This window comes from Bufo gargarizans, chromosome 3 (genome assembly GCF_014858855.1).
Source record: "Bufo gargarizans isolate SCDJY-AF-19 chromosome 3, ASM1485885v1, whole genome shotgun sequence".
NCBI lineage: Eukaryota > Metazoa > Chordata > Amphibia > Anura > Bufonidae > Bufo > Bufo gargarizans.
In genome coordinates, this window is record NC_058082.1 from 263,951,148 (window position 1) to 263,977,975 (window position 26,828).

The 26,828-nt window shown below is 40.1% G+C and overlaps 1 protein-coding gene across 1 annotated transcript in view; it reads left to right on the top strand.

Annotated features, from left to right (window-relative positions):
- The window catches only part of LOC122931526 (dynein beta chain, flagellar outer arm-like), a 466,905-nt gene that overhangs the window by 433,579 nt on the left and 6,498 nt on the right, over positions 1-26,828 (top strand). Inside the window, exons 98-99 of the mRNA XM_044285594.1 lie at positions 11,413-11,570; positions 14,005-14,117. Coding sequence (XP_044141529.1) covers positions 11,413-11,570; positions 14,005-14,117 — 271 coding nt within the window. The remainder of the gene's footprint in view (positions 1-11,412; positions 11,571-14,004; positions 14,118-26,828) is intronic.

Genomic DNA, 26,828 nt, shown 5'->3' on the forward strand with positions numbered 1-26,828 from the left:
ATAGAGACATCCTATGTAGTCAGTTGGTCGCTGCCTATCTGCGCCATCGTCCAACCTCTCGCATGTCTGACCAGAGGGGCCCTCTGCGCTCAGGTTCCTCTGTCACGGCTGCTGCGGCAGAGGGGGGGGGGGGGTAGGAGCAGTTCTAGCTCCATCAGCACAACTTGAGACTACAGTCACTGATGAGCAGCTTTCTTTACCCTCCTACTCACCAGCAGCAGCTAGACCTAGAACAAGACCTGAAGCAGCAGGTGGTGGCATACCTGAAGAGCACACTGCCACCCCACATTGAAGATCCGCTGGACTACTGGGCAGCCAAACTGGATTTGTGGCCATAACTGGCAGAGTTTGCCCTGGAAAAGCGGTCCTGCCCAGCCAGTAGTGTGGCATCAGAGGGGGTGTTTAGTTACCCCAAGAAGAACTTGCCTTTCCACCCAAAATGTAGAGAGACTGACCTTTGTCAAGATGAATCAGGCATGGATTAGCCAGGAGTTTCACCCACCAATGCCTGATGCATCAGAGTAGATCATCCATGGTGCCACACCAACACTTTGACTAAAGAGACCGGTTTCTTCTGGCTACCTGCCTCAGCTACTATTCAGATGCTGCCACCCGCCTGATGCCACACATGTGATGCCAAGTGCGCCTTCTTTCACCCACCAGCTGGTACTGGTATTGCCACCTACCTCCCCACTCTGTCAACTGTTCACTCTGTGGTCTCCTGATGCTGCTTCCACCTCACCACTTAGGTCTCCTGATGCTGCTGCCACCTCCGCACTGTCATTGTGCCACCCTGTGGCCTCCTTCTGATGCTGTTGCTGCCGCTACCTCTACACTCTGTGGTTGTGCCACTCTCGCCTCCTGATGCTGCTGCTGCCACCTCCACACTGTCATTTTGCTTTCCTGTGGCCTCCTCCCGATGCTACTGCTGCCGCCACCTTCACACTCTGTCATTGTGCCACTCTGTGGCCTTCTGATGCTGCTGCCACCTCCACACTGTCATTGGGCCACTCTGTGGTCTCCTCATGCTGCTTCCACCTCACCACTATGTCATAGGGCCACTATGTGGATTTCTAATGTTGTTTCCACCCTTCCCACTTCATGACTGGGCCACTATTTTGCCTTTAGGCCTGGCTGACATCATTTTTGTGACCATTCTTCTGATCTGTCAAAAGAAAGGAAAAATGAGACACACAGTGGATCCTGTCTATGTAACAGCTGTGACATGGTCCCTATTTTGCATCAAAATTGGCTTGTGATTCGGTAGCCAAAAGTAGGAGTGGGTACAAAACACAGAAGATATGCAAATATTCCGTTCACGTGTCATCTCTGTTTTGGATCCACTCCTGTTTTTTTGGGCTTTAGCAATACTGATGGATTACTGACCAAATGCTTACCGAGTGAAGGCGGATGCTCCACAGACAGGATCTGTTTTTTGGGCGTTATTGTGCTGACGGATCAGAGGAAGGGCAAAATAATCAGTGACCTCAACACAAACTTACTGCTGACACCCACTCTACTCTGTCTGGGGGTGCTCTACTTGTATAAGCGATTAATAGAACAGATTCTGTAGAAATCTATGTGGAATCAGTGAATTGGTGTAAAAGGAGTGCACTCTTTCACGCTATAGTAGGATCTCGGGCCTCTGCATGGTTCTTTATACCTGGTGCTAACATTGACCTGTAAGGCTAAATGTACATGATCAGGATTGCGTGCATATTTTCCATGAGGATTTTGACCTGCGGTGCGGATTTAATTTTTTTTTTTACTGACCGGATTTTCTTTATTCACTAAAATCCGCTTGCGGAAAATCCGCACCAAATCCGCACCAAATCCGCATGCAAATACTCACCAATTGATGCGGACTGACCGCACGGACTTGCCTGCGAACACCTGGGGATTTCAGTGCGGATTCTCCGTACATGAATCCTGAACGTGTGCATGTACCCTAAGGGCTTGTTCACACGAATGGGGTCCGCGATCCGTCCGTTCCCCAAAAAGATAGAACAAGTTCTATCTTTTTGCGGAACGGAAGTACGTAACGGAACACCACAGAAACACTTCATAGTGCTTCTGTGGGGTTCCTTGCTTCCGTTCCATTCCGCACTGCATCTCCGGATTTCTGGACCCATTCAAGTAACCCGTGTATTGCGGAACCGCCATATGCGGTCCACAGCATGGACACGGAGCCCTTACGTTCGTGTGAACAAGCCCTTAGGCTGAGTTCACACTTGAGTTATTTGGTCAGTTTTCGACCCATAACTGCCCAAATAAGTGAAGTGTGCAGTGATTCTAAGAGCGACACCTTTCATCTACATATCATACTGACTCACAGTATTGTTTCACTACCACAGCAGACTCCCTATAAGTGTTACTGCAAGGCGCAGTGTTCTACACCACTATAAAAGGCTCTCTACAGCCAGGAAATAGCAGTTTTTTAACTTAATTCGCCACAAATAAAATAGGATCGAACCATAATTTTTCGGAAAATTCAGCGAACCTGCCGAATCGAATATTTGAGAAATTCGCTCATCTCTAGTATTTAGCATGTGCTGCTCTGGAATGCTATGTGAATGGTGCAAGCTCAGTAGCTGTGCCCGCTCCATCAGTTGCAGGTACCAGCTGTATTGTATGGTTGACACCATGCTGTCACTGTCAGGATCCAGCAGTTAAACTCTTTAGATGCTGCTGTTAATGCTGACCATGGCTTCTTCTCTCACCCCATCATCGCCCCCCACAATACATTGTCAAATTGCCATGGCCTGTCATGTCAATACCTACTCACCCTTTCCTTTGGCATGGCTGAATAGGCATAATTACAGTTATTATATTAACTAAAATAATACACTGGAATACAGAAGTATTCTAGCTTATTATTATGTGAGTGGTCATGTTCAAGTCCCCTAATGTTGCCTAGGAAAAAAAATGTACAAATAAAAGTTTTGGGAAATATAAAAAAATAGATAAAGCTTAAATAGATTTTTTCTTGGCAGATTTTGTTTTCAACAATTGAATGTCTAAGTTGAAGGACACATGGATCAAAATGGTTGTTGCCTGTTCAATCCTTTCTCCCTGAGATAATCTGGGAGATGACTATTTTCTCTGCATCTATATCTTATAAAAATCAATATCTATCCGTCTGTCCTCTATAAGCATCCAAATGCCTGAACTGTTGGACACCAAATTTGACACATAGGTACATCAGGAGTTTGGGAAGGTTGTCAAAAAGGTCTCAGCTTTCCAGGACGTGCTGTTTTTGAGATATTCCACAAAAATGCAAATATGGCACCGTCACATGACCCTTATTAGAAGCTTGCAGCTATTACACTTATATCCTGACATACACATTATCACATGACCCTTATTAGCCAATAGAAGCTCATAGGTCCGACAAACACACAGTTTTACACCAGATTTCCATAACAACATTTTCCATTACTGTTATAGGTAACTTTTAAAGGAACATTATGCTGTGGAGGCACTGTTAAGGAGGTGGGGTTCTGGGGAGGTCACTATTAAGGGGTGCGTCATTGTGGAGTTAAGAGGGTGGGGTGCTGTTGAGGTCACTGTTAATGGGTGGGGTACTGTGGAGGTCAGTGTTAAGAGGCAGGGAACAGTGGAGGTCACTGTTAATGGGAAGGGGTTCTGTGTAGGTCACTGTTAAGGGAGCAGAGTGCTGTAGAGGGCACAGGTAAGGGGTGGGACACTGTGGAGGTCACTGTTAAAGGGGCATAGTGCTGTGGAGGTCACTGTCAAGGAGGTGGTGTGCTTGTCGAGGCCACTGTTAAGGGGCAGGGCGCTGTGGAGATCATTGTTTAGGGGGTGCGGTGTTGTGGACATAAATGTTAATTTCTTCGGGACACACCCAGTTTTTGCCTTCCTGACCAGGCCATTTTTTGCAAATCCGAAATTTCACTTTATGTAGTAATAAATTTGGAACGCTTTTACTTATCCAAGCCATTCTGAGGTTGTTTTTTCATGATACATTGTACTTCATGACAGTGGTAAATTTAAGTCGATATAATTATTTATTCTTATAAAATCCAAAATTTACCAACAATTGGGAAGAATTAGCAATTTTCAAAAATTTTATTTCTCTGCTTTTAAGACAGATAGTGATAACTCATAAAATAGTTATTACTTTACATTTCCCATATATATATATACTTTATGTTGGCATCATTTTGTAAATGTCATTTTAGTTTTTTGGGATGTTAGATGTAAGAGTACAATTTTGGATACAATTTTTTTACATTTTTAATGAAATCTCCAGTACTCTCTTTTTAAAAGAACAATCAAGTTGCGAAGTAATTTTGTGGGGCTTACATAATAGAAACCACACATAAATGACCAATTTTTAGAAACTACACACCTCAAGTTATTCAAATATGATTTTACAAACTTTTTAACCCTTTGTGTTCCACAAGAATTAAATAAAAATTGAGGAGACATTTCAAAATTTCACTTCTTTTTGCAGATTTTCCATGTTAATCAATTTTCCCTGTAAGGCAGCAAGGGTTAACAGCAAAACAAAACTCAAAATTTATTAACCTGATTCTGCAGTTTACAAAAACATCCCATATGTGGTCGTAAACTGCTGCATGGGCACACAGCAGGGCGCAGAAGGGAAGGAGCAATATACGTTTTGGAATGTAGATTTCACTGGGATAATTTTAAGTTGTATAAATATTGAAGGGCACTCAATTACCTGATGTCATATAGAGTACTTCAATACATATAAACACATTTATTGATCACATATAAAATTATGTACATAAAACACAATATTCTAGCGACTCATTAGAGGTCCTGTCTGATAACCACACGTTTAGTGTTTGTGGTAACCTGGACTCAGGGACAAACATTTAGTTCCCTATATAAATGGTAAATACCATCTCAGTGATGGAGAGGGTTCTGAATATTGGTTTGTGGATCCTCCACAATGATTTACATTACCATAGCTGATTCATATAAAATAGAATGTATAAAAATCTAAAATAGTAAAAATAAAACAAACATAAAATCCCCAAAAAAGAAGAAATGATGGAATGACATCTATTGAGTTTCAGATGTATACGTATAAAGTCAACCAGACTAGATGTTGCACATAAATTGCATTCTTAGATAACGGGCAATAGATCAGTCTCTGATAGTGCTGATTAAAGTTAAAATATCCCACTGTTCGTAAGTTATAACTCATATAGTATAAAGTCACAGCTGTTATACATGGATTGCTGATATATAGCAACTATGTGGTTCATTGATATGTCTGTAGTATATCAGCAATAATATTAATATAGACTTGTATATAACAGACCATTATATGACCGTTGTTATAAGGAGGTTACGGTCTTTATCATGTCAAGTCCTTGCTGATCACAGTCACTGATATATAAAAAAAAACATTGATTGAGCAGGAGTTGTAACTATATATATAACGATACTTTGATGGTAATTTTGTATATAGGAGCATTCATTAATGGTAATGGTTACCTTACCACTCTCGAAGGGTATCCGCTGTGAGAGAGTCCAAATTGGAGACGTTTCTCTCTGGTAGCTGGGCATGGTCTATGCACTGTTGCAGCGTCCCACGTGGCGTCCCACGTGATCGGGAGCTGATATTTTGAATCACCGCGCAGTGTCCTAGATGCAGCCTAGCGTAGAATGTTCCAACCCAAAAACAGAACCAATAACCACAAAGAAAAGTGGGAGACACACATATAAAATATATGTAATTTATTGAGACATGCGCACATAACAAACAATATATGAAACAAAAGGCACAAGTGTACAGGAGAGTTCAATGGCTATGTGCATATCTTATGCGGCCATCCCAGGTTTTTGGGTGGGCTAGTTTGCCTTGTGCTATTTGTACATTTTTCATTTATTTTTCTGTGCATGCAACATACATACCAGTACATGTTACTTTGAGTGAACCTACAGTTCTCACAATTTTCATGCTGATGTATACCTAGGGCTGTGACATCTTTTCCCTGCCAGCTGGGTGTTTGGGAGAGAGGTTGTATTTGACCTCCTTACATGAGGTCTCCCCCCCTCCTGTACACTTGTGCCTTTTGTTTCATATATTTATTGTTTGTTATGTGATCATGTCTCAATAAATTACATATATTTTATATGTGTGTCTCCCACTTTTCTTTGGGGTTATTGGTTCTGTTTTTGGGTTGGCTCAGTATATTATACTAGACCCCAGTGTAATCTATACATTATATGTGAGTTTTTTCTTATAGGTTGGTCTAGTGTAGAATGTTCGGCTGTAAAGGAGCATTATATACGGTTTGTTGTCACACTGTGAAAGTAGACAGGTATCCAAATTGGAAATGTATGGATACAGTTAGTCTCTGACTGCTCCAGTTGATGGCTGCCGGAGAAATATTATTTAGGGTTACATATGATTTTTGATCGCTCGTCATTATGTTTTTTGTGAGGCAAAGTAAACAAAAAATGTAATTGAAACAGGGATCAGACCCTTAAATGTTTAAGTCCCTGTACTGGGACAAAAATAAAATGTGCCTGTTCTGGCACTGTTTTCATTTTTCGTTTTTTTTTTTTACAGCGTTCACCTAACAGGATAGATCATGTGTTATTTTTAAAGAGCAGTGTATTCACTGTATTCACCATTTTTTGAAAGCTATATTTTATTTTTTATTTCTCTGCCGATCATCTTGTGTGGGGCTGGTTTTTGTGGGAACAGTTGACATTTTTATTGCTACCATTTTTGGGTACATAAAATTTTTTGATCGTTCAAGATTATACTTTTTTGGGGCAAGGTAACCCAAAAATTGCTGTTTTGTCACAATTTTTTTTTTAACAGTGTTCACCTGACGGGGTAGGTTATGCTTTGATTTTTTTTATAGATCTGCTCGTTATAGACGTGGCAATATCTAATATGTCTATTTTCATTATATGCTTAATTTAAAAAAACTTAATGAAGGGAAAGGAGCACTTTTTTAGGGTATACTTTTTTTTTATAAAACACTTTTTTTTTACTTTTTTCACATTTTATTTTTGTCCCAGTACAGGGACTTAAACATTTCAGGGTCTGTTCCTTGTTTCAATGTAGCAATGTAGCACAATACATGCTGTATTGTACTACATTGACTGTCAGTGTAATAATCTGACAGTGTGCCTAGGTTTCAAAGGCTTCCATACAAGACAGACCCTGAGGCCTTCAAGGCAAGGCTTGGGGTTGCCATGGCAGCCATCGCCCCCCCCCTCCCCTTGTCACTGCAGCGCAGGGGGGCGATGGACAGGCAGAGCTGCCTCCCTCAGCGATCCTCTTACATGCGGCGGTCAGCGTTGATTGTGACATATAAGGGGTTAATCCACCAACATCGGCTTTTACAGCGATGCCGGCATATACAAGCAGTCAATCACAACCGGGCCCCTGCAATGATCAGGCGTGCACAGCTCTGGTACCCACTTGATCATCACATACTGCTACATTAATTTGTTGGAAGTCACTTCTTGCTGTGGCTGTGACATAGTAGTAGGGGTTAGAGGGGTGAAGCGCTGTGGAGGTCACTGTTAAAGGAGAGGGGCACATGACTGATGCATGAAAAGTGCAGAATCTTTTCCTGCAAAACTATATATATCAGTCTGCTCAGCTCCTCCTGTTCTATGATGAATTGCCTGCAGATTACACTGCATTTCATGGTGGCAGGTTCTCTTTAAAATGCACTTTAGATTCTCATTTTTTATAATAGTCGTGACTAGGTGTTACAAGGGAATATATCCAGATCTGGTTGTACAATATTTCTAAGGATCAGTGCTCTTATAGATATTATGTTTTATTGTGTCAGTGAAAACGGATCCGTCCCCACTGACTTACATTGTGTGCCAGGACAGATCTGTTTGGCTCAGTTTGCAAGCAGCATTTTGGTGTCCGCCTCCAAAGCGGAATGTAGATGGAACGGAGGCAAACTGATGCATTCTGAGCGGATCCTTTTCCATTAGAATGCAAACTGATCCGTTTCGGACCGCTTGTGAGAGCCCTGAACGGATCTCACAAATTGAAAGCCAAAACGCAAGTGTGAAAGTAGACTTACGCATAAATGTATACTTTCTGTCAGACATAAATTATGGACACATTGGCAAAAAGTTATAAGAAATGTGACTTTTGCCTTACAAATGGGTAAAAGAATCTACTTTATATAGAGCTATATTCTAAAATCCTATGTGATAACACTACATGTCATTGTTTTTATCCTGTTCATCTAAGCATGCATGGCGTATATTTTTCTTTGCTAACATACAGCAAATGAGAGTTGGGAGCCTGTGGGTTGAATGCTAAGCAATCACTGCCATCCAGAGAGATTATGTTCAGTGCTGTAAAGGGATAATGTTCAATCATGCAACAACTGCCTTTAGGCCTTTAGTGCCCCAAGCAGCATAAACATAACCCTTTGGGAAATGCTGTACAGAGCAAAAAAATGATCAGCTCGGCTGAATAAGAGAAATGCTAATCTGTGCTCCTGTTGACATCTGCAGTGGTAAATGAGGGATATATGTACTGCTTTACATTCTAATGTATTTTATGCATCACATCTTCACTTAAAATTAAAGTGTTTATTACAATATTAGATAAAGAAACTTTGACTGCATCTCATTGCATGTAATAACTTACACTATTAAATGCTGCAGCTAAATCTATTATGAAATGCAAATTATATTCTGTACTTTCACAGACTATAAGCCTTAGTGACAGTAAACCTTCAAAAATCATCTACTCTACTGACAATTACTCAAATGTGGTTTTCTTTTTTATGCACTTCTTTTACTCGATTTCTTTGCATTTTATTTTTATATTTAGTGTTTATTACAAAAAGATTAAGCTTCCACAAAATAATTAAAAATGAATAAGTTTTTATGTTTGTGGTAAAATATATTTTACATTTCATCAGCAGCTTGTATTGTACCTGTAGGCAGCGGCATGTATTGTGCGTGTCACTTCATTGTACTTATATTCTACCTTTTCATGCAAAAAATACAGTTGGTAATGTAGGTTATGCTTAATTGCTCATTAATTGAAGGGTACATATAATAATATAGACGTTGTTATGTCCTAATAAAAAAGTGTAATATTAGTCTAATTAGTTTATATTCATGATAAAATTCAGCTAGTAGTTCATATTAAATTCAATTGTGGAAGCCATTTAGTGGCAAAAGACATGCTGACCAAGTTGTAATAATTTTACTAGCTGTGGCCATTTTAACATATTAACAGTGCAAAGATTTGGTAAACTTGGAGAATTTGTAAGAGAAATCTACAAAACAATGACCTTCTGACATGTCAGAGATAAGATACATAGGAGGTAATTTATCAAACTGGTGTAAAGTAGAATTGGCTTAGTTGGCCATAGCAACCAATCAGATTCCTCCTTTCATTTTCCAAATGAGCTGTCTAAAATGAAAGGCAGAATCTGATTGGTTGCTCTGGGCAACTAAGTCAGTTCTACTTTACACCAAAATGTAACTGACTAATAAATTGCTTGAATGTCAGTGAATAGCCTAGGGAGTAGAGGGTATTGTAGACAACAACTGGGACCTCCTTCTAAAGTGTTGTAAGACTTAACTTTTACTGTAACAATTAAAACCTTCAAATAAAGTCATATTTTGTGCTGGCAGATCATGAAGGGTTAATTGTCAGGTCTTAATACAGATAACATGAACTGGTCGGAGTCAATATAGTTTTAGTGGCGGTTCATCATAACAAAGGCAGTGCTATTGATATGCTAGCCTACTTGTGCTTTTCCTATTAAACCTTAGTCTAGCAAGGGGGAGCACTTCAAATTGGCTGTAGTTGGAGCACCCGCCGTGAGAATAGCGTCCCCCAGCCAGCTGGACCTTGGCCCTGTTTAGAAAACCCTCATAGAGTATAAGCCCTAATTCCTCGCGTTTCGCCGGCTAAAACAGGCTCTTCAGGGAGCAGCTTAGCAGGCAGTCAAATTATAGAGTGGCAGTGGCAAACTCTGAGTGAAATCGGGATCTATTTAAGCACAGAGTACCGCCCAGTCAGGGGGCTCGGCAACCCAGTTAGACAGTAGCAAGCAGAGGGAGAGGCTGGCTAATCTACCAGCATATTCCAGCATATGAACCTCCCAAGATGTGTCGCAATTAGCTGTGTGCCTTCTAATAAATTTGAGCATCTTACACCAGGGGACTTTGTACTAAAGGCTGACTGAAGATTTGTTGGGCTGACTTCTCTCAACTCCCAGCTCTCCCATACACATACACATTCAGTTCTGCCGAACGTGTATGTGTATTCAATACGAAGGGAGGAGAACAATGCTGCCAGACCCATTCTTGGGGGTTTTGGCGGTCACTGTAGTAATGTGTATGGAGACCTTAAAGGGGTTTTCCGGTAATTCATAAAATAAAATGACTGAAAATACTTAAATATTAGTTTATTATAAAGATATTCCCAAATGCACTTCATTAGTTACAATTGCTCATTTTTTCTAGGGAGCAATCATCAGGAAAATAAAATGTCCGCCATCCTATTAGTACACATACAACCTGTCCTAACCACACAACAACACAATTTACTTTAGAACACTAAGCTAAAGAGCTGCCTCATCCCATTCTCTAGTCTGCTTGTCAGGGATTATGATCCTGAATACAATTTAATATGATCTTCAGCTGAATCTCTGTAGGAATGGAGTTCATGAGGAGACATGAATGACAGTGGGGGTAATGAGCAGCAGCACTTGTATGCAGTCTCCATTACAACAGCCCCACATTACTACAGTCTGTCCTGTCCATCCTCTCTGTACTTCAGCTGTCTCCTCATGAATGCCATTCCTACAGAGATCCATCTGAAAATCATATCAGCTGTATTCAAGATGATAATCCCTGACAAGTAGAGCAGAGAGGAGGAGGATGAAACTCTTTAGCTCAGTTTTCTGAAGTAACTTGTCCTGCTGTGTGATTAGGACAGGTTTTGTCTGTACTAATAGGATGGCAACCATTTTATTTCCCCTGATGATTGCTCCCTAAGCAAAACAAGCCATTATAACTAATTAAAAGTGTTTGTGAATATATTTATAATAAAGTAATATCTAAGTATTTTCAGTAACTTTATTTTCTTAATTTCCAGAGAACTCCTTTAAGACTGTATATGGAACTAAAGTCTTCTCCAAATTCCATTATTGTGCTAAAAATGTTGTGCCATAGATTTTCATGCCAGAGATTTTAAGTATTTTTAAAAGGTTTGGGCACTTTTTAGTTCTGGAAATAGAAACAAAACAAAACAAAACATTTAGTTTTAATGGTGTTTTCCTAAGATGTCATTCACTCTTGTAACAGTTTTTTATTTTATTTTATTAATTCTTATTCATTGCATTTTTAAGCATTTTCAACAAGCTGCTGATGTTATCTGCTTGATACTTACAGAATTGTGTGATGAGAATCCCCATGCCATGCAGCCAGCCAGTAAGACAATGGCATCTAAGAAGGGTGGCCATAATCTTAAATTCAGACCTTGGCATCACAGTGTCAGGAAGGTCTGTATTAGCAATGAAACAAATGCCAAGAAGCAAGCCAATAATAAAGTAAGTTCTTGCAAAATTATGTGCATTGTATGAGATAAATAAAAGACAATCTGTGTGCTATTGTGATTAGATTATACTCCAAAAGTTTATGTTGGTAATGTTGTGTACCATTTAGTTCTAAAAATTCACATGATGTATACAAATATTTACATACAGTTTTACAGCCTAAATTTCCTCTGTCCTACGGATGTAGCAGGGTTAACACACATGCTTTATGAGACATGTTATCTAAACTAAATGCAACTAAATGCGTTAAGCAATTGCTTTTCAATGGCTTTTGTTTCACTGTTAAGAAATTTGAGTTAAGAGTGTGTGTGTTACCCCTGCTACATCTGTACTAATCAGCAAGTGGGTACAAATGTGGATTTAACTGAAAATTCATGAAAGTATCACTGCACTTTACAAAAGCTATAGATATTTGTTAGCTGCATATTGGACCCTAACTAATCAATATAGCGTGGAGAGATAAGCGCTCACATAGCGCATTCGTTCTCCTCGCTGCAGGAGGTGGAATTTTTTCATATGGTCTTTATTACATATGTTGAGCCCCTTTCTCTGTACAGTCTTGAGATTCTCTAGCAGGCTGTAGTTGGTATTGACTTATCTCTGGTCTCTGACCTTATAAACACTTATTATAGGTAAATTCTTACTTTACTGATAAGAGTGTGGCTTAAGCAAGTGTTGATGACCTTTTAGTAATTTAGAAATAAGGTTTATTAGATTATGGCACAAAGTGAAAGTACAATTCAAACAGCTAGACAGTTAAACTTTTGACCTTTTGTGACAGAATAGCTGACTATTTTAATAAAGACCAATTGAAAAAATGATTTTTAGCCCAAAATTAGTAAAGTGATATCATAAAAATTACAAATCCTTTAATGTACACTTTTGATTTATTAATAGATGAAGATACAGCACAAAATCATTCATGCTTTTCTGTGTAGTTTTATACACCAAGGGTTCGCATTCAGGGATTAACAGAACATCATTTCATCTGCATGTTAGTGTGAAAATCATTTTATGATTTCCAGCTTGATGCTTAATGGAACATTCATATGTTGGTCAGATAACTATGTGGAACAGCAATGATAAGGCTACATTCCCCTATTCCTATGAAATGAATATAATTGGTAAGGGGCTAGTTACAAAATGCATTGCTGATTAGGAATATGCTATTTCTGTTTAAGATGGATAAAACCTAAAATGCATGTGTTACATATTTGAATTTAGTTAAAGAAGCACTGGAAGTATTTAATGTTTTCCTCCATTTCTAATGTACATCAGGCAAATAGTAATGTCATTCATTTTCTCCATTCCTGATGCAGCTGTACCACCAATTTAATTCCTTCTAAACATAGTTGTAAATCATTGGTGGCAGTTTGTTCAAGCAAATCATACATTTCACTAAAAAAGCATGATTTTGTTAATGCTCTATGGACTATATTTGATTGCTGGCACTCATTGGTGGCAGTGGAGCTTCTGCAGAGGGAAGCGTCTCGAAAGTGCAGAGTAATACAAGTACCAGCTCTATTAACTTGAGTAAAATATGCCACCACTCCACAGGAGATGAGATGTAGTGTAAAGACCAGAAGGCGGTGCTCACATGGAGGACTGCCTCCTCGTCAAACAGCTAATCGATGGGGATGCCGGGCGTTAGACCCTCACCGATATGATATTGATGACCTATCCTGACAACCCCTTTAAACTACCATGCAGCCAAGCTGTAGACATTAATAATAAATGTTCCCTAATTAAAAAGAGCTTAAAGGGGTTGTCCAGCCATTAATATTGATGATCTGTCCTGAGGATAGGTCATAAATATCAGATTGGTGGGGTTCAACACCCGGCACACCCACTGATCAGCTGTTTGGCGAGGAGGCGGCACTCTATGCAAACACTGCTTCCTGGTCTTTACACTACACCTCGTTTCCTGTGGAGCGGTGGCATAGTGTAATTCCAAGTACTCGCTCAATTCATTCGAACTGCACTGAAGTATTGCACTGCACTTCCTAGATGAAGAGGAAGCAGCGCTCATTCCTTTTTATGGCTGGACTAACCCTTCAAAAGAGCCAGCACTGAAGAAGAATAAATAGCAGCGCACATGGGATATTGGCTTACGTATATTTCTTACAGTTGTGCCAGAATATGGCTTAGTAGTTGTTCCCATTTTTTATTTTATACATCAATTATTTTAGCACACAAAATTATTCTACAGTTACATTCCTATCAATATCAAAGCAAACAAAAAAGTGAAAGCCATCCTACTGCTTTACATTACTCATTTGTCAAGAACAGGCCCCTTTGATAGCAGGAGGCACGTATATAAGCGTGTCAGCTCTACAGTATGTACTTCTCTATATGCAATTGTTTCCCAGGCAGAATGTTTGAGAAAATGTATCATTCCCCTGAGTCACCATTTCTTTGTGTTTTCCAGCTCGCTGACAAAAGTGGATAAATCATTACACTCCAGAATTTTCAACAAACCAGACAAGAATGGGGATTGTCTGTTATCACCGGTGCAAGAACAGGAGAAATTTAAACAAACTGGTAAATATGTGATACATCATTGGTTATTCCTTAAAACATCCTTAATACAATAGTACCTTAAAATGCAATTTTTTGTGTGCTTTTATATTAATTCCTTTTACTTTTCTTAGTATTCGGTCAGATTCACTTGTCAGATTTTCTGCGGATTTTACCTTTGGATTTACATAGGCAAATTTTACTGTGGATTACAATACAAGCCGACTGACAATACAAGTGACTGAGATTTTAAAAATCTTATTTACAGATTGTGGACAGTTTCTGAGGGGAGAATTGAACTGTGGATTTTCAAATCTGCCTCATGCTCTTTCTGTTATGGAATATATTTTAACCATTGATTTCACCACTTTCAGTATACCCAGGGTTAATAGGTAAATAGAAAATATATGGGAGAATGGAAAATTAACCCAAACACATTTTAATTTACTTATGATGCAGTTGAAGGCGTTGTCTCAGTTCAGTAAATGTCATTTATCGTGTACAAAAAGTTAATACAACTTACTAATGTATTGGGATTGTCCATATTGCCTCTTTTTGATTGCATTATATACTGCTTGAATACAGGAGTTACAACTAACGCTAATAATACCTACCTACTTCTTAGTCTCCCTTAGACCTGTCTGCTCTCTCCTGCTGCTGGTTGATCATGATCAGTTTCTCTGCTCTGTGTCTAGTCCCAGCTCTGTGACGTACATTCTCTTGCACCTGGGAGTAGCTCTGGACAGCGCTTCTATGCTCTGAACTTCCTGTCTGCTGATTCCACAAGGCATGTAAGGGAGCTGTGCTCTACATCACATGAAGCTGGCTTGCTGAATAATCCTGACACGTCCTCACAAGGTTTTGTTGTAGCTATTTCTGTTTCTTTTCTCCACTTGCCTGTGTAGAACTTGCTCAGTGTCACTTGGTCTTTCCCTATCTGCGTCATCTGTTGCTTGATGTTTACACTGCTTTCTGTGTGTGTAGTTGTCTGTTTCTGTATTTCTGTGTGTCTGTCAATCTGTCCGAGCCTGGAAGAAGTGGTTTTCATAATTTATAAACAGTCACTTCAGAGGCTGATATGTATCAGGTTAATTTAAGTGCACCACATACACACAAATGCTAAAGGAGTAAAAAAAAAAATGTTACATAACCGGAATACCCCCTTAAGCTCAGATACAAGTTGGCTGGACAGGAGCTGCTGTGGTTGTGCGCCTATGCAAACTCCCAAGGTCCACCAGAGAGGCCAGGACTTTTGCAAAGTAGGCAATATGGACATTCACAATACATTAGTAAGTAGCTTGTATAAACTTTGTCTACATGACAAATGTAATTTGCTGAAGTGAGACAAACCATTTAAGCATATTTAATTGACAATTTATTGACTTTTTTTGACTATAAGACACCCCCCCCCCCCAAAGTGCAAATATAGCACATAACTGGCAAATCACATGAAAATTGCAGCCGTGCCGGGCAGCTTGTTGAGAGCAGCCTGCAATGTATGCATGTGATGTACTGGCATGCAATGTATGTGATGTACCGGCATGTGTACTAACCTGGTTCTCCTCCTGTCCCCTGCATATCAAAGTGATGACATCTTCCTCCTGTCCCCTGCCCTAGAGTGAGCAGGGAAAGCTCCTGGGTGGTCATGCTGCTGCCAGAGGGAGATGGTGGATGAGTGCAGGCTTTCCTTCTACATAACGTTCCTGCTGTGCCTGTACATGCCTCCCCACTTGACTGCCAGGAGTTTCCCCTAATAAAGCATCCCCATAACAGTGTATCAGCATCATATCCCCCCATAACAGTTTGTTAGCATCAGACCCCCTCATAATAGTGCATTAGCAGCAGATTCCCCCATAACAGTATGTCAGCATCAGATCCCCCTCATTACACACACAGATGAGGCCCCCATAGTCTGCTACTTCTATTTTACAATACCCACACACAACTATAGCACTAGAATTAAGTTAAGCAGGGAAGAATCAGATGGAAAAAAAGATTAATATTCTAAAAAACAAATATATTCAATATAGTGCTGTATATTTGTTTTTTTGAATATTCGTAATATTCTAAAACAAGAATATATAGCAATATAGCATTTTTTTTTTAAACAGTACACATGATCCCTCCCTGCTTCTAGCTTGTGGGCCAATGAGAAGGCTGCAATATCTTTGACTTTAGGAGTAGTGTTGATTGCGAATTTTCATAATGCGAAAAAAATTTTAATGAGAATTTTCATAATGAGAATTTTCGTAAAATAATAATTCGCTATATTGCTATATATTCTTGTTTTAGAATATTACGAATATTCTCAAAAAACGAATATATAGCAATATAGCGAATATTCGGAAAAAAAATAAACGAATATAGAGCAATTTAGCTAATATAGTGCTATAATCTTCTCTGTCTAACAGTTGTAATTTTTTTCTCATCTGAAGCTAAATTGTTCTACATTCATTTTTTTTTTCGAATATTCACTATATTGCTATATATTCTTGTTTTAGAATATAACAAATATTCTAAAAAATGAATATATTTGTTTTTTAGAATATTCGTCTTTTATTTTTAAATCTGTACAGTTGTTCCACTATGGCATACTCCTCCCCAACAAGCGTCCCCGTCACCATGGGAATGCCTGGGGGTTAGAATATACCATCGGATCTGAGTTTTCACAATCTCATTGATTCTCATTACGAAAATTCGCATTACGAAAATTCTCATTACAAAAAATTGCATTACGAAAATTCGCAATCAACACTACTAACGAATATTCAAATTCGCGAATATTCTACAAATATTCTACGAAATATTCACGAAATATCACAAATTCGAATATGACCCCTGCCGCTCACCACTTGTGAAGATAGTTCCACTTCTATTTTGTTAAAGGGTATGTCTTCTTTGGACATTCCCTTTTTATTTGAAGAGTCCCTGAAGTTAATTTGAGCAAAGGATGTCCATCTACAAGTCCCCAAGCAATCAGCTATAAACTACCAGGAAATGTCACTACAATTGATAAAACACAGGTGAAATAAACAATTTACATGGTACACATTTTAATTGAGTTACTTTTGTATATATTCCATTCACATGCTGAGTCCTCCAGAGTGAGAGACATCTAATTTAAGCCAGAATTCCTTAATAGGGAATTTAAGAATTGTTCTTAAACTAAAGGTCCCTTTACACAGGACAATCTACAAGTAGATTATCGTAAAGGAAGCATTCCTTCCTGACAATCTGCTGATCGCTAGCGGAAGAAACTGCTGCATTTACATGCAGTGATCTTCTCCAGAGTATAGGGAATATAATGCCATCGCTCTTGCCCATACAGACCTATTGTTTCCCGGAAACAAGGATTTTATGTGCTGCACAAATTATCCAATTACCTGATAAATGAGCGTTCCGCATTTACACTGACAGATCTTTGCTAACGAGATAAAAGCTCATTAGCGATGATCTGTCAATTCTCGGCCCGTGTAAAGGGCCCTTAAGTTCCTATTATGAATAGTGTGACAATGCCAGTAATATATCCATGAAATCCCTATAACTCCCTTGGTAAAATGAAGCTTGGACTCTTATATTGAGCTAGCAGTTAACATCATATTATTTCACTGGCATTTTATACTCTTTCAATCCTTGAAGGAAACAATTCTTTTGATGCAGTGTCCCCCTAGAAAAGTAAAAAAAAATTGAACTGCAAGAGTGAAAGAACGGTTTATGTTTTCAGCCTTATTAGTCTTTCAATATGAACTTTGATCAGTGAAGTTTTTCTGACTGCAAGGATTTTACATGGATAGCAAGGTCATTTCAAAAACAGCAGTGTTTTGCTGACACTTTTGACAGCAATACAAGTCGCTTATTACATCTTGGCAATACTGGTATGAAAGCATTGCTACTTACAAATAAACCCAGTGAACTTTCAGACAGCAACAGTTATTTACAAAGGAAATACCAGTGCTAAGCCTTTACACACAGGTTTATATTTGCAGTCTGACCCCAGAAACAGCATATACAATATACAATATTACAGGAGGGTTCTGGCAGATAAAATTGGGTTTATTTCTGACACTACTGGTGACATCACATATTATGAAATGCATAAAAAAACTAAGGCTTCATATACTTTGCCTAATACCATAATTTTCAAACTTTAAGACCCACTTTTTAGCAAGAAAAACATCTTGCTAAAAAGTTCCTGCGTCTTATAGTCTGCAGTCACTGTGTTTATGTACTGGCCCTATGTCTTATTCATAAGCCGGGCCCCTTAGGGAATGATAGCAGGCGAAAGTGAAAACAAGTTTCCCCTGCTTTCACTCCCGACCTGATTTCTGAAAGCTATATCTCCTAATGTTTTTTAACATTTTTTTTCTTTTTTCTTCTTTTTTACTTTTGCAAGCATGATTTTTTATTTTATTTTTATTAATCATATTATCCACCTTTGAAAAGTTCTATTACATTGTGCTTTTTTGAAGGAACTTAATCACCCCAATCAGTTCCTTAAACCACCAGGGAAGGTTGAATAAGTAGAAAATATTAAATTTTTTCCAATTTTCTGTTGTCTAAGCCTGGTGTGCGTCTTATAGTCTGAAAAAATACAGTATTTCAGGCAATGCTGACTTTCATCCGCACTGGCTGTATGATGAGTCCTTTTAAAATCTTCCTTATTTTCTTCCAAATAAGGTCCCTAAATATTGCATTAACCACATAGAAGATTCTCAGGGGAAGCCATACTGGGGTATTTTGTAACAGGTATAGGAGCTGGGGCATCAATATCATTTTGATCAGGTTAGTCCTACCTATCAAGGATAATGGTAGTTTTATCCAGGCATTCACCTTCTGTTTAAATTTTTGCAACAAGGGGGTGATGTTCAGTCTCTCAAAATCTAAATCATTACAGGAAATCTGGATGCCCAGGTATTTGAAAGACTGAACAACCTGTAGGCCTTCCACACACGAGCTGACCTGACTATTATCCCCCTTCAGAGGCATCAGCATGGATTTTGTCCAGTTGATGCACAAACCTGACATTTTCCCAAACCTATTAATCACCTCCATTGCTGCCGGGAGAGACACCATCCAGTTATCCAGAAATAATAACAGGTCATCTGCATACAAAGCTACTTTCTCCATCAGGGAGCCATATGTGAAGCCTTTAATCCCCTCAGAAGTTCTGATAGCCTCCGCTAGGGGTTTAATTGCAATCGCAAATAGCAGAGGTGACAGAGGGCAGCCTTGCCTCGTCCCTCTATGTAGTGCAAAGCTATCTGACAAATTGCCATTAACTCTGATCTTAGCTGATGGGCCATTATAAAGGAGTTGGATCCAGCCTATAAAGGAATTGCCAAACCCCAATTTCTGCAGTACCTTCCACAAATATCTCCATTCCACACTATTAAATGCTTTGGCCGCATCAAGAGATGCGACCGCCGCATTCGGAGTGCAGACCTGACCTTGAATGTTTAGGAAAAGGCGGCTGATGTTAACCACCGTTGACATATTTGGCATGAAGCCGGCCTGATCCGGCCGGGTGAATAAGCTTAGATATAATCGTGTTCAAACGGTTAGCCAAGACTTTAGCAAGAATCTTAATGTCCACCTGGAGTAATGAAATAGGCCTATAAGACTCAGCCTCCAAAATATCTTTGCCCGGCTTCGGAAGGACCACATTCGTCACCTCAGTCATGCTGGGGGGCAGTTTTTTCTGTGTCTTTGCCTCCTTAAAAACCTCTAATAACTGAGGCAGCATCACTGAGGCAAACCGCTTGTAGATCTCCGCCGGTAACCCATCACTTCCTGGGGCCTTATTGTTAGACATACTCGATAACGCCGTCTCCATCTCAGTGACTGTTATAGGGAAGTCTAGCTTAGCACGCTGTTCAGTTGTAAGTATCGGCAAGTGCAAAGGAGAAAGGAATCTATCTCTGCATCCGAAGCTGTTAATCGGGAGGCATACAAAACCCCATCATAATCCCCAATATCTGTTCCGGAGCACTACATTGAACCCCAGATGCATCCCTGAGAGCCGCTATATAACTGGAGGAACGCTGTGCCCTAGATACCATGGCCAACATTCTTCCTGTCTTTTCTCCCTCTTCATAATAGACTTGGTTCTGGAAAAACTGTTTATTTCTGGCATTAAGCAATAGCCTATAATTTAACTCCTTTTGTGCCCCTTCCCATATCACCCTGTGCCTATCAATAGGCTGCTCAACGTATCTAGCTTCAGCCACTTCCACTGCTCGTGTTAAAGCCTGTACCTTAGCTCTAGTTTCACTTTTTATCCTATTTACCTGTGCTATAAGTAACCCTCTCATGAAAGCTTTCATAGTGTCCCATACTATTAGCCGTGAAGTTGCAGGCAAGTTAATCCGAAAAAACTCTTCTAGTTGCCCCTTGATACTATCCACATCCGCTAGGAGAGGTAACCAAAAAGGATTAAATGTCCACGACTTGCCGTTCCCTACTCTAGGGGGCTTAAAGGCAGCGGACACCAATAATGGAGAATGATCTGTCAGCCGTCTAGCAAGGTATGTAGTATCTTGTACTTATAGTCCCATTTCCTTATTCACTAGTGCTAAGTCAATTCTGGACAGCGAGCTAAATGAACTAGAGCAACAGGAATATTGCTGCACCTGCGGGTTTCTTTCCCTCCATATGTCTATGAGAGACACCACCTGTAAGAGCCTTCCGAACGGAGTATAATCTCCCGATGGATCCCTCACCGTCATCCCCATCCTATCCGAGCTAGGGCGTATCACATTATTGAAATCCCCAAGTATGAGAGCTGGCACCCCAGGGAAGTCCGCCATGAAGGATAGAATCTTCCTAACCACAAGTGGAGAATATGGTGGTGGGATGTACATTCCACATATAACACAAATCTGATTATAAAGAGTACCATATAGGCACACATAACACCCGTCATCATCCACCCTGCTGGAGAGACAGCAAAACTGGATGTTTTTATGTATTAAAATGCTGACCCCCCTAGCATATGTAGAATACGTGGAGTGAAACCCCATCCCCACCCACGATGGCTTGAGTAAGTGTACCTGCTCCGGCAATAAATGAGTCTCTTGAAGGCAGCATATGAGAGGATGTAACGGTCGAATGCTCTCCAGAATCGCTCTCCTTTTGGCTGTTTGCTTAATCCCACGCACATTACAGCTAAGGAATTTAATGCAATTAGCCATTAGTACCGGAAGAACATCTTCTGCACAGTATTTGAGCACTACCTAGTACACTAACCATCCTCCCCCCTCGCTCTGGAGGATGGCACACTGCATTCCATTTCATACTCATCCACATCCAGCCTTGCGTCCACACATACCAGAAACCGCTCTGCCCCGCAACATACCCCAAACCCCCCCCCAGTCTGAAACCTTGCCATTAGGTGGCAAAAACTAAAGAAAGCTTCAATATACTGGGCTTACCGACTGGCCCCACAACACGCCCCTATACTAGGCCCGTGGGAAAACACTATACCCGTCGGCAAGGCCAGTAGTGATCCTTAGCTAATAAACAGTATCAGCGAGAGGAGCACAGCTAGAAACAACTTAGAGAAACTTAATGTGAAAACGAATAATCGTCCACACACACTGCAATTATAGCTGGTCGCTATTCCACACCCCGCACTTTACCCGGGTATATAAAGTATGTAAAAAAGCATAGAACACCCTCTTCAGATATAAGAGACAGATTAGCTTATCTAGCACTTGGATGTTAACCAATTAGAACACCCCCATCTACTTCTATAGCACATATATGCTTATACACATTCAACGGTAAGCAGATGACCCTTTGCACAACTTCTTAATTCCTCCCCTCTCTGTAAAGCATCCAACAGAAAAACAATGCAAAAGATACCAAAAGGAAGAACATTATACACAGGAGAGACATTCAGGCAGACAGCCGCATAATAGGGGATGAGACCCCTTAAGCAGGAGGCTTCTTCCAACCGGATCTGTTGTTTATTTCTGTCCAGCCACTTAGTCGCCTCCTTGGGATCCTCAAAGAAACTTGTTGTGTTCAGGGCCACCACTCGCAGCCTGGCTGGGTATAACATGGAGTAAGGGACTCCCAGACCTCTCAGCCGCTTTTTAACCTCCAGGAATAGGGCTCTTCTTTTCTGAACCTCCATAGAATAGTCCGGGAACAATGAGATTCTATGACCCTCCACGGAAAGATCAGGCATTTCTCTGGCCTTACATAGAAGGATGTCTCGGTCTCTATAATGCAATAGTTTAGCCAGGACTGTTCTCGGAGGGGCCCCCGGAGGTAGAGGTCTAGTAGGTACCCTATGGGCACGTTCAACAGCAAACAACGGTGTCAGAGTGTCCGGTCCAAACTGCTCTTTAAGCCAAGCTTCAAAGAATTCAGTAGGATTTCTGCCTTCCACCCTTTCCGGCACTCCTACTATGCGCACATTGTTTCGGCGCAAGCGATTTTCCAAATCATCTTGCTTGGCTGACAGCACACTCAGTATTCGGGCATGTTCTACTACATCCCCCTTTAGAGGTTGTACCTCGTCTTCAACGTCCCCCATTCTATCTTCTAGGGCAGTTGTACGCTCTGCTAGTTTTTTGAAGTCATGCCTTATAATGGAAATGTCCTCTTTAATTGCGCCTACCTGGACTGTCAGGGCATTGAGGGATTTGCAACTCCATGATCTGTAGGCATATGGATCATGGAGTTGTAAGCATTTACATGATGTTTTTTTTTATAAATGGCTAATAAGCAAGAAGATTTTATATCTAAGTGTAGAGTCTTTTAGTTTTTATTGGTGATGCATTCACTGCTGAGCCTGCCGCTTTTCTGGACACTGGAACATTCAGGTGACCAGTGATCTTGCTGTGTAAGTGGTAAACATTACCTTATCTTACCATTGGGGCTCATTTACATGTCCGTACTTTTCTGTCTGCATCTGTTCCACAATTTGACAGATTGGATGCCAACCCATCCATTTCAATGGGGGACAGCACATCTTTTCCGCATCCTGTCTACATCCGCACTTCTGTTCCATGTCCCCACAAAAGATAGAACATGTCATTTTCTTGTCCATTTTTGCGGACAAGAATAGGCATTTCTACAATAGGGAAAGACCCTCTGATCCGGAAAATGCGGAATGCACGCGGCCGGTATCTGTGTTTTTGCGGATCTGCACAAACAGATTTGGTCGTGTGGCTGAGGCTTTATTAAGAGCGGTATGAAGGTATGATCATTGTTGAAATCATTTGTTCAAACTCATCGTCTCATAGAATTATACTGTTTGTTGTCAACATATACAGTCGTGGGCAAAATTTTTGAGAATTACATGAATATTGGAAATTGGAAAAGTTGCTGCTTAAGTTTTTATAATAGCAATTTGCATATACTCCAGAATGTTATGAAGAGTGTCAGATGAATTGCATAGTCCTTCTTTGCCATGAAAATTAACTTAATCCCCAAAAAACTTTCCACTGCATTTCATTGCTGTCATTAAAAGACCTGCTGAGATCATTTCAGTAATCGTCTTGTTAACTCAGGTGAGAATGTTGACGAGCACAAGGCTGGAGATCATTATGTCAGGCTGATTGGGTTAAAATGGCAGACTTGACCTGTTAAAAGGAGGGTGATGCATGAAATCATTGTTCTTCCATTGTTAACCATGGTGACCTGCAAAGAAACGCGTGCAGCCATCATTGCATTGCATAAAAATGGCTTCACAGGCAAGGATATTGTGGCTACTAAGATTGCACCTCAATCAACAATTTATAGGATCATCAAGAACTTCAAGGAAAGAGGTTCAATTCTTGTTAAGAAGGCTTCAGGGCGTCCAAGAAAGTCCAGCAAGCGCCAGGATCGTCTCCTAAAGAGGATTTAGCTGCGGGATCGGAGTGCCACCAGTGCAGAGCTTGCTCAGGAATGGCAGCAGACAGGTGTGAGCGCATCTGCACGCACAGTGAGGCGAAAACTTTTGGAAGATGGCCTGGTGTCAAGAATGGCAGCAAAGAAGCCACTTGTCTCCAAAAAAAACATCAGGGACAGATTGATCTTCTGCAGAAAATATGGTGAATGGACTGGAGCAAAGTCATATTCTCCGATGAAGCCTCTTTCCGATTGTTTGGGGCATCAGGAAAAAGGATTGTCCGGAGAAGAAAAGGTGAGCGCTACCATCAGTCCTGTGTCATGCCAACAGTAAAGCATCCTGATTCCTGAGACCATTCATGTGTGGGGTTGCTTCTCATCCAAGGGAGTGGGCTCACTCACAATTTTGCCCAAAAACACAGCCATGAATATATTTCACTACATCACAGAAACAACTGAAACAAAGATCTAAAAGCAGTTTAGCAGCAAACTTTGTGAAAACTAATATTTGTGTAATTCTCAAAACTTTTGGCCACGACTGTACACCCCATTAACAATTTACACTCACCAATCATTATTATGTTTAGGAATCATAACGACAGTTGGTCAGTGATAAAATGAGAGATCAATGATGAAATAAAATTATCATCAATTTTGATACAGTAAAAAAGGTTAGCTGTAGCACAACTGAGAAATATAAATGTGGCTCATAGAGAAATCTACACATGACATTGCGGTAAAGTACTCCAAATCCTGGTGTTCCTGGTTCTCAGTTTTATGGACTGTATTTCTCAAGACTCATCCACTATTGGGAAATCCAGGAATCACTATATGTAACCTGTATACATTGATTGGCCTTACCACCAAATAACAATAAATACATTGACTAACACCACCATACAATGACTAAATAGTAAAACCAAACCGTCACTGATTAACACTGCCATACAATGGCTAAATAGTGCCACCATACCATGACTGGGTAATGCCACTTGTGTCATAACTGAATCAACTGCACCATACTGTGACTAAATATTAAGTGACTGGTGGAAGGAAGGGTGGAGAGGGTATGGTGGCTGCTCTGTGTTTGGGGACGGTGTCACCTGGAGCTGTAGGCACTATATCTCTAGTAACTCTGGGCAAAGAATGACAGTTTCTATATTTGTAGTGCATATGTGAACAGTATGACTTTTTTGATACACTACTTAGGCAAAGTATGCAACTTTTGTGAATTATTTTGCTCTTTGTCCATTGTTTGGTGGTATGTTGATACTGCTTGGCTTTATGATTTACTAATCATTTGGGCAGGGTGATAAACCAAGGTCTTTAAGTTCTGTCCCTCTCAGTTTGAAACAAGTGGTGATAACTGGCACTCAACGAACAGGACGCATTGTATAATGATCCCACACAACTTGATTCAATTTTTGAGGTTTCATGTGGCAAAAAAACTTTTCTTGTTATCTGGCTTTTTTGCCCCTCCCAAATACCGCAGATTGGAAACAGGTGCTTGAAAATGTGATCATCTGCAGATCTTATTGACACTGGCTACTTGCTCATTTTGCACAACCTTAAGGCTTGTCATTCTTGGTGTTGCAGTTTCAATGATAAAGATGTATGTACAATAAATTAAGATGTTCATTGAATGTGAAATAGGAGAAATTGTTGTGATGGTGTATTGTTAATGAGGAACACAATATATCTGTTCACTGGACAGTTTTATGCATTATCAGGCATGACTGTTTCCTTTTCACTCTTCATTGATGTGACCCTCCATTTAAATACAAAGATGATATAAACCTTTGCATCCTTATTTGATTATCTGCAGATAAATCCAGTTTTCCACCACTCACCTGCTACTATATGATCCAAATCAAATGGATGACAAAAGTGCTGAAGCATTTCGAGCTCAGAGTGTGCCTGCGGGTGTTTTCTTCCTTCTGTGTTTATGCTTTTATTCTATTTACAGTCTTTACATTTGATCTCTATCTGTTTCAAGCTCCACAGTGCAGACAATCACCTCTGTAAACATGAGCGAAAATGTCAAAGTGTTTTATCGATACACATGAAACTGAACAATCCTGTTTACAACTCTTGTCGGTTTACTTACATCACTCATACGTGTTTACACAGGTTACTTATTGATAATAATTTTTGGGATATGGCAGGATTCCTCTCGGTAAGACTTGATAGTGACCTTTGGCTCAGTGAGGTACAGGAGGTCTTTTCAGAAGGGACATTCACACAGAAACGCCACACCCTCACATTCGGGGCAGCTTTTAAAGAACATACCAAAACTTATAAAGAACATATATCCTCCTGGTGGAAGTACAAAGTTTAAGTAATTGCATCAAACAGGGGATAGTCCCTAGGGGCCTTCGTATCACCCTGGCCCCTGTTAAACGATGCAGGACCCCCACACTTATGAACAAATGGGAGAAAGAAGCAACAAGTAGCTTGATTAGATTTATGCAGTTACTGCTAGAGGAAGGAGAAAAATACATTAGAACATCTTGAAAACAAATAACAAGAACAAATTGAAAAATAAAAAAGATCAGTCAGGAAGCAGAGTTCTCTAATAAAGAAAAACAACTGCAAAACACAGTAGAGCGTTTTCAATTTCACCTAAAGGAGAGAAATCATAGACAATTCACAAGAGACCTGCAAGATAATAAGGCCTACTTCTTCCTGAGTTCTGAATCTCCAAGGGATCGGGAGCAAGAAGGCTCCTCAACAGAAGCAGAATAGTCAAAATCAGAAATAGACAGATCTAATAGGGGGAAAAGTAGAGGCTGTGGTTGGAGATCCAGAGATAGAGGGGGCCGGTAGACAGAGAGAACTACCCCCGCTACGCATTTTTTTGAACAAGAAAACCCATTACGCAACAGGAATACA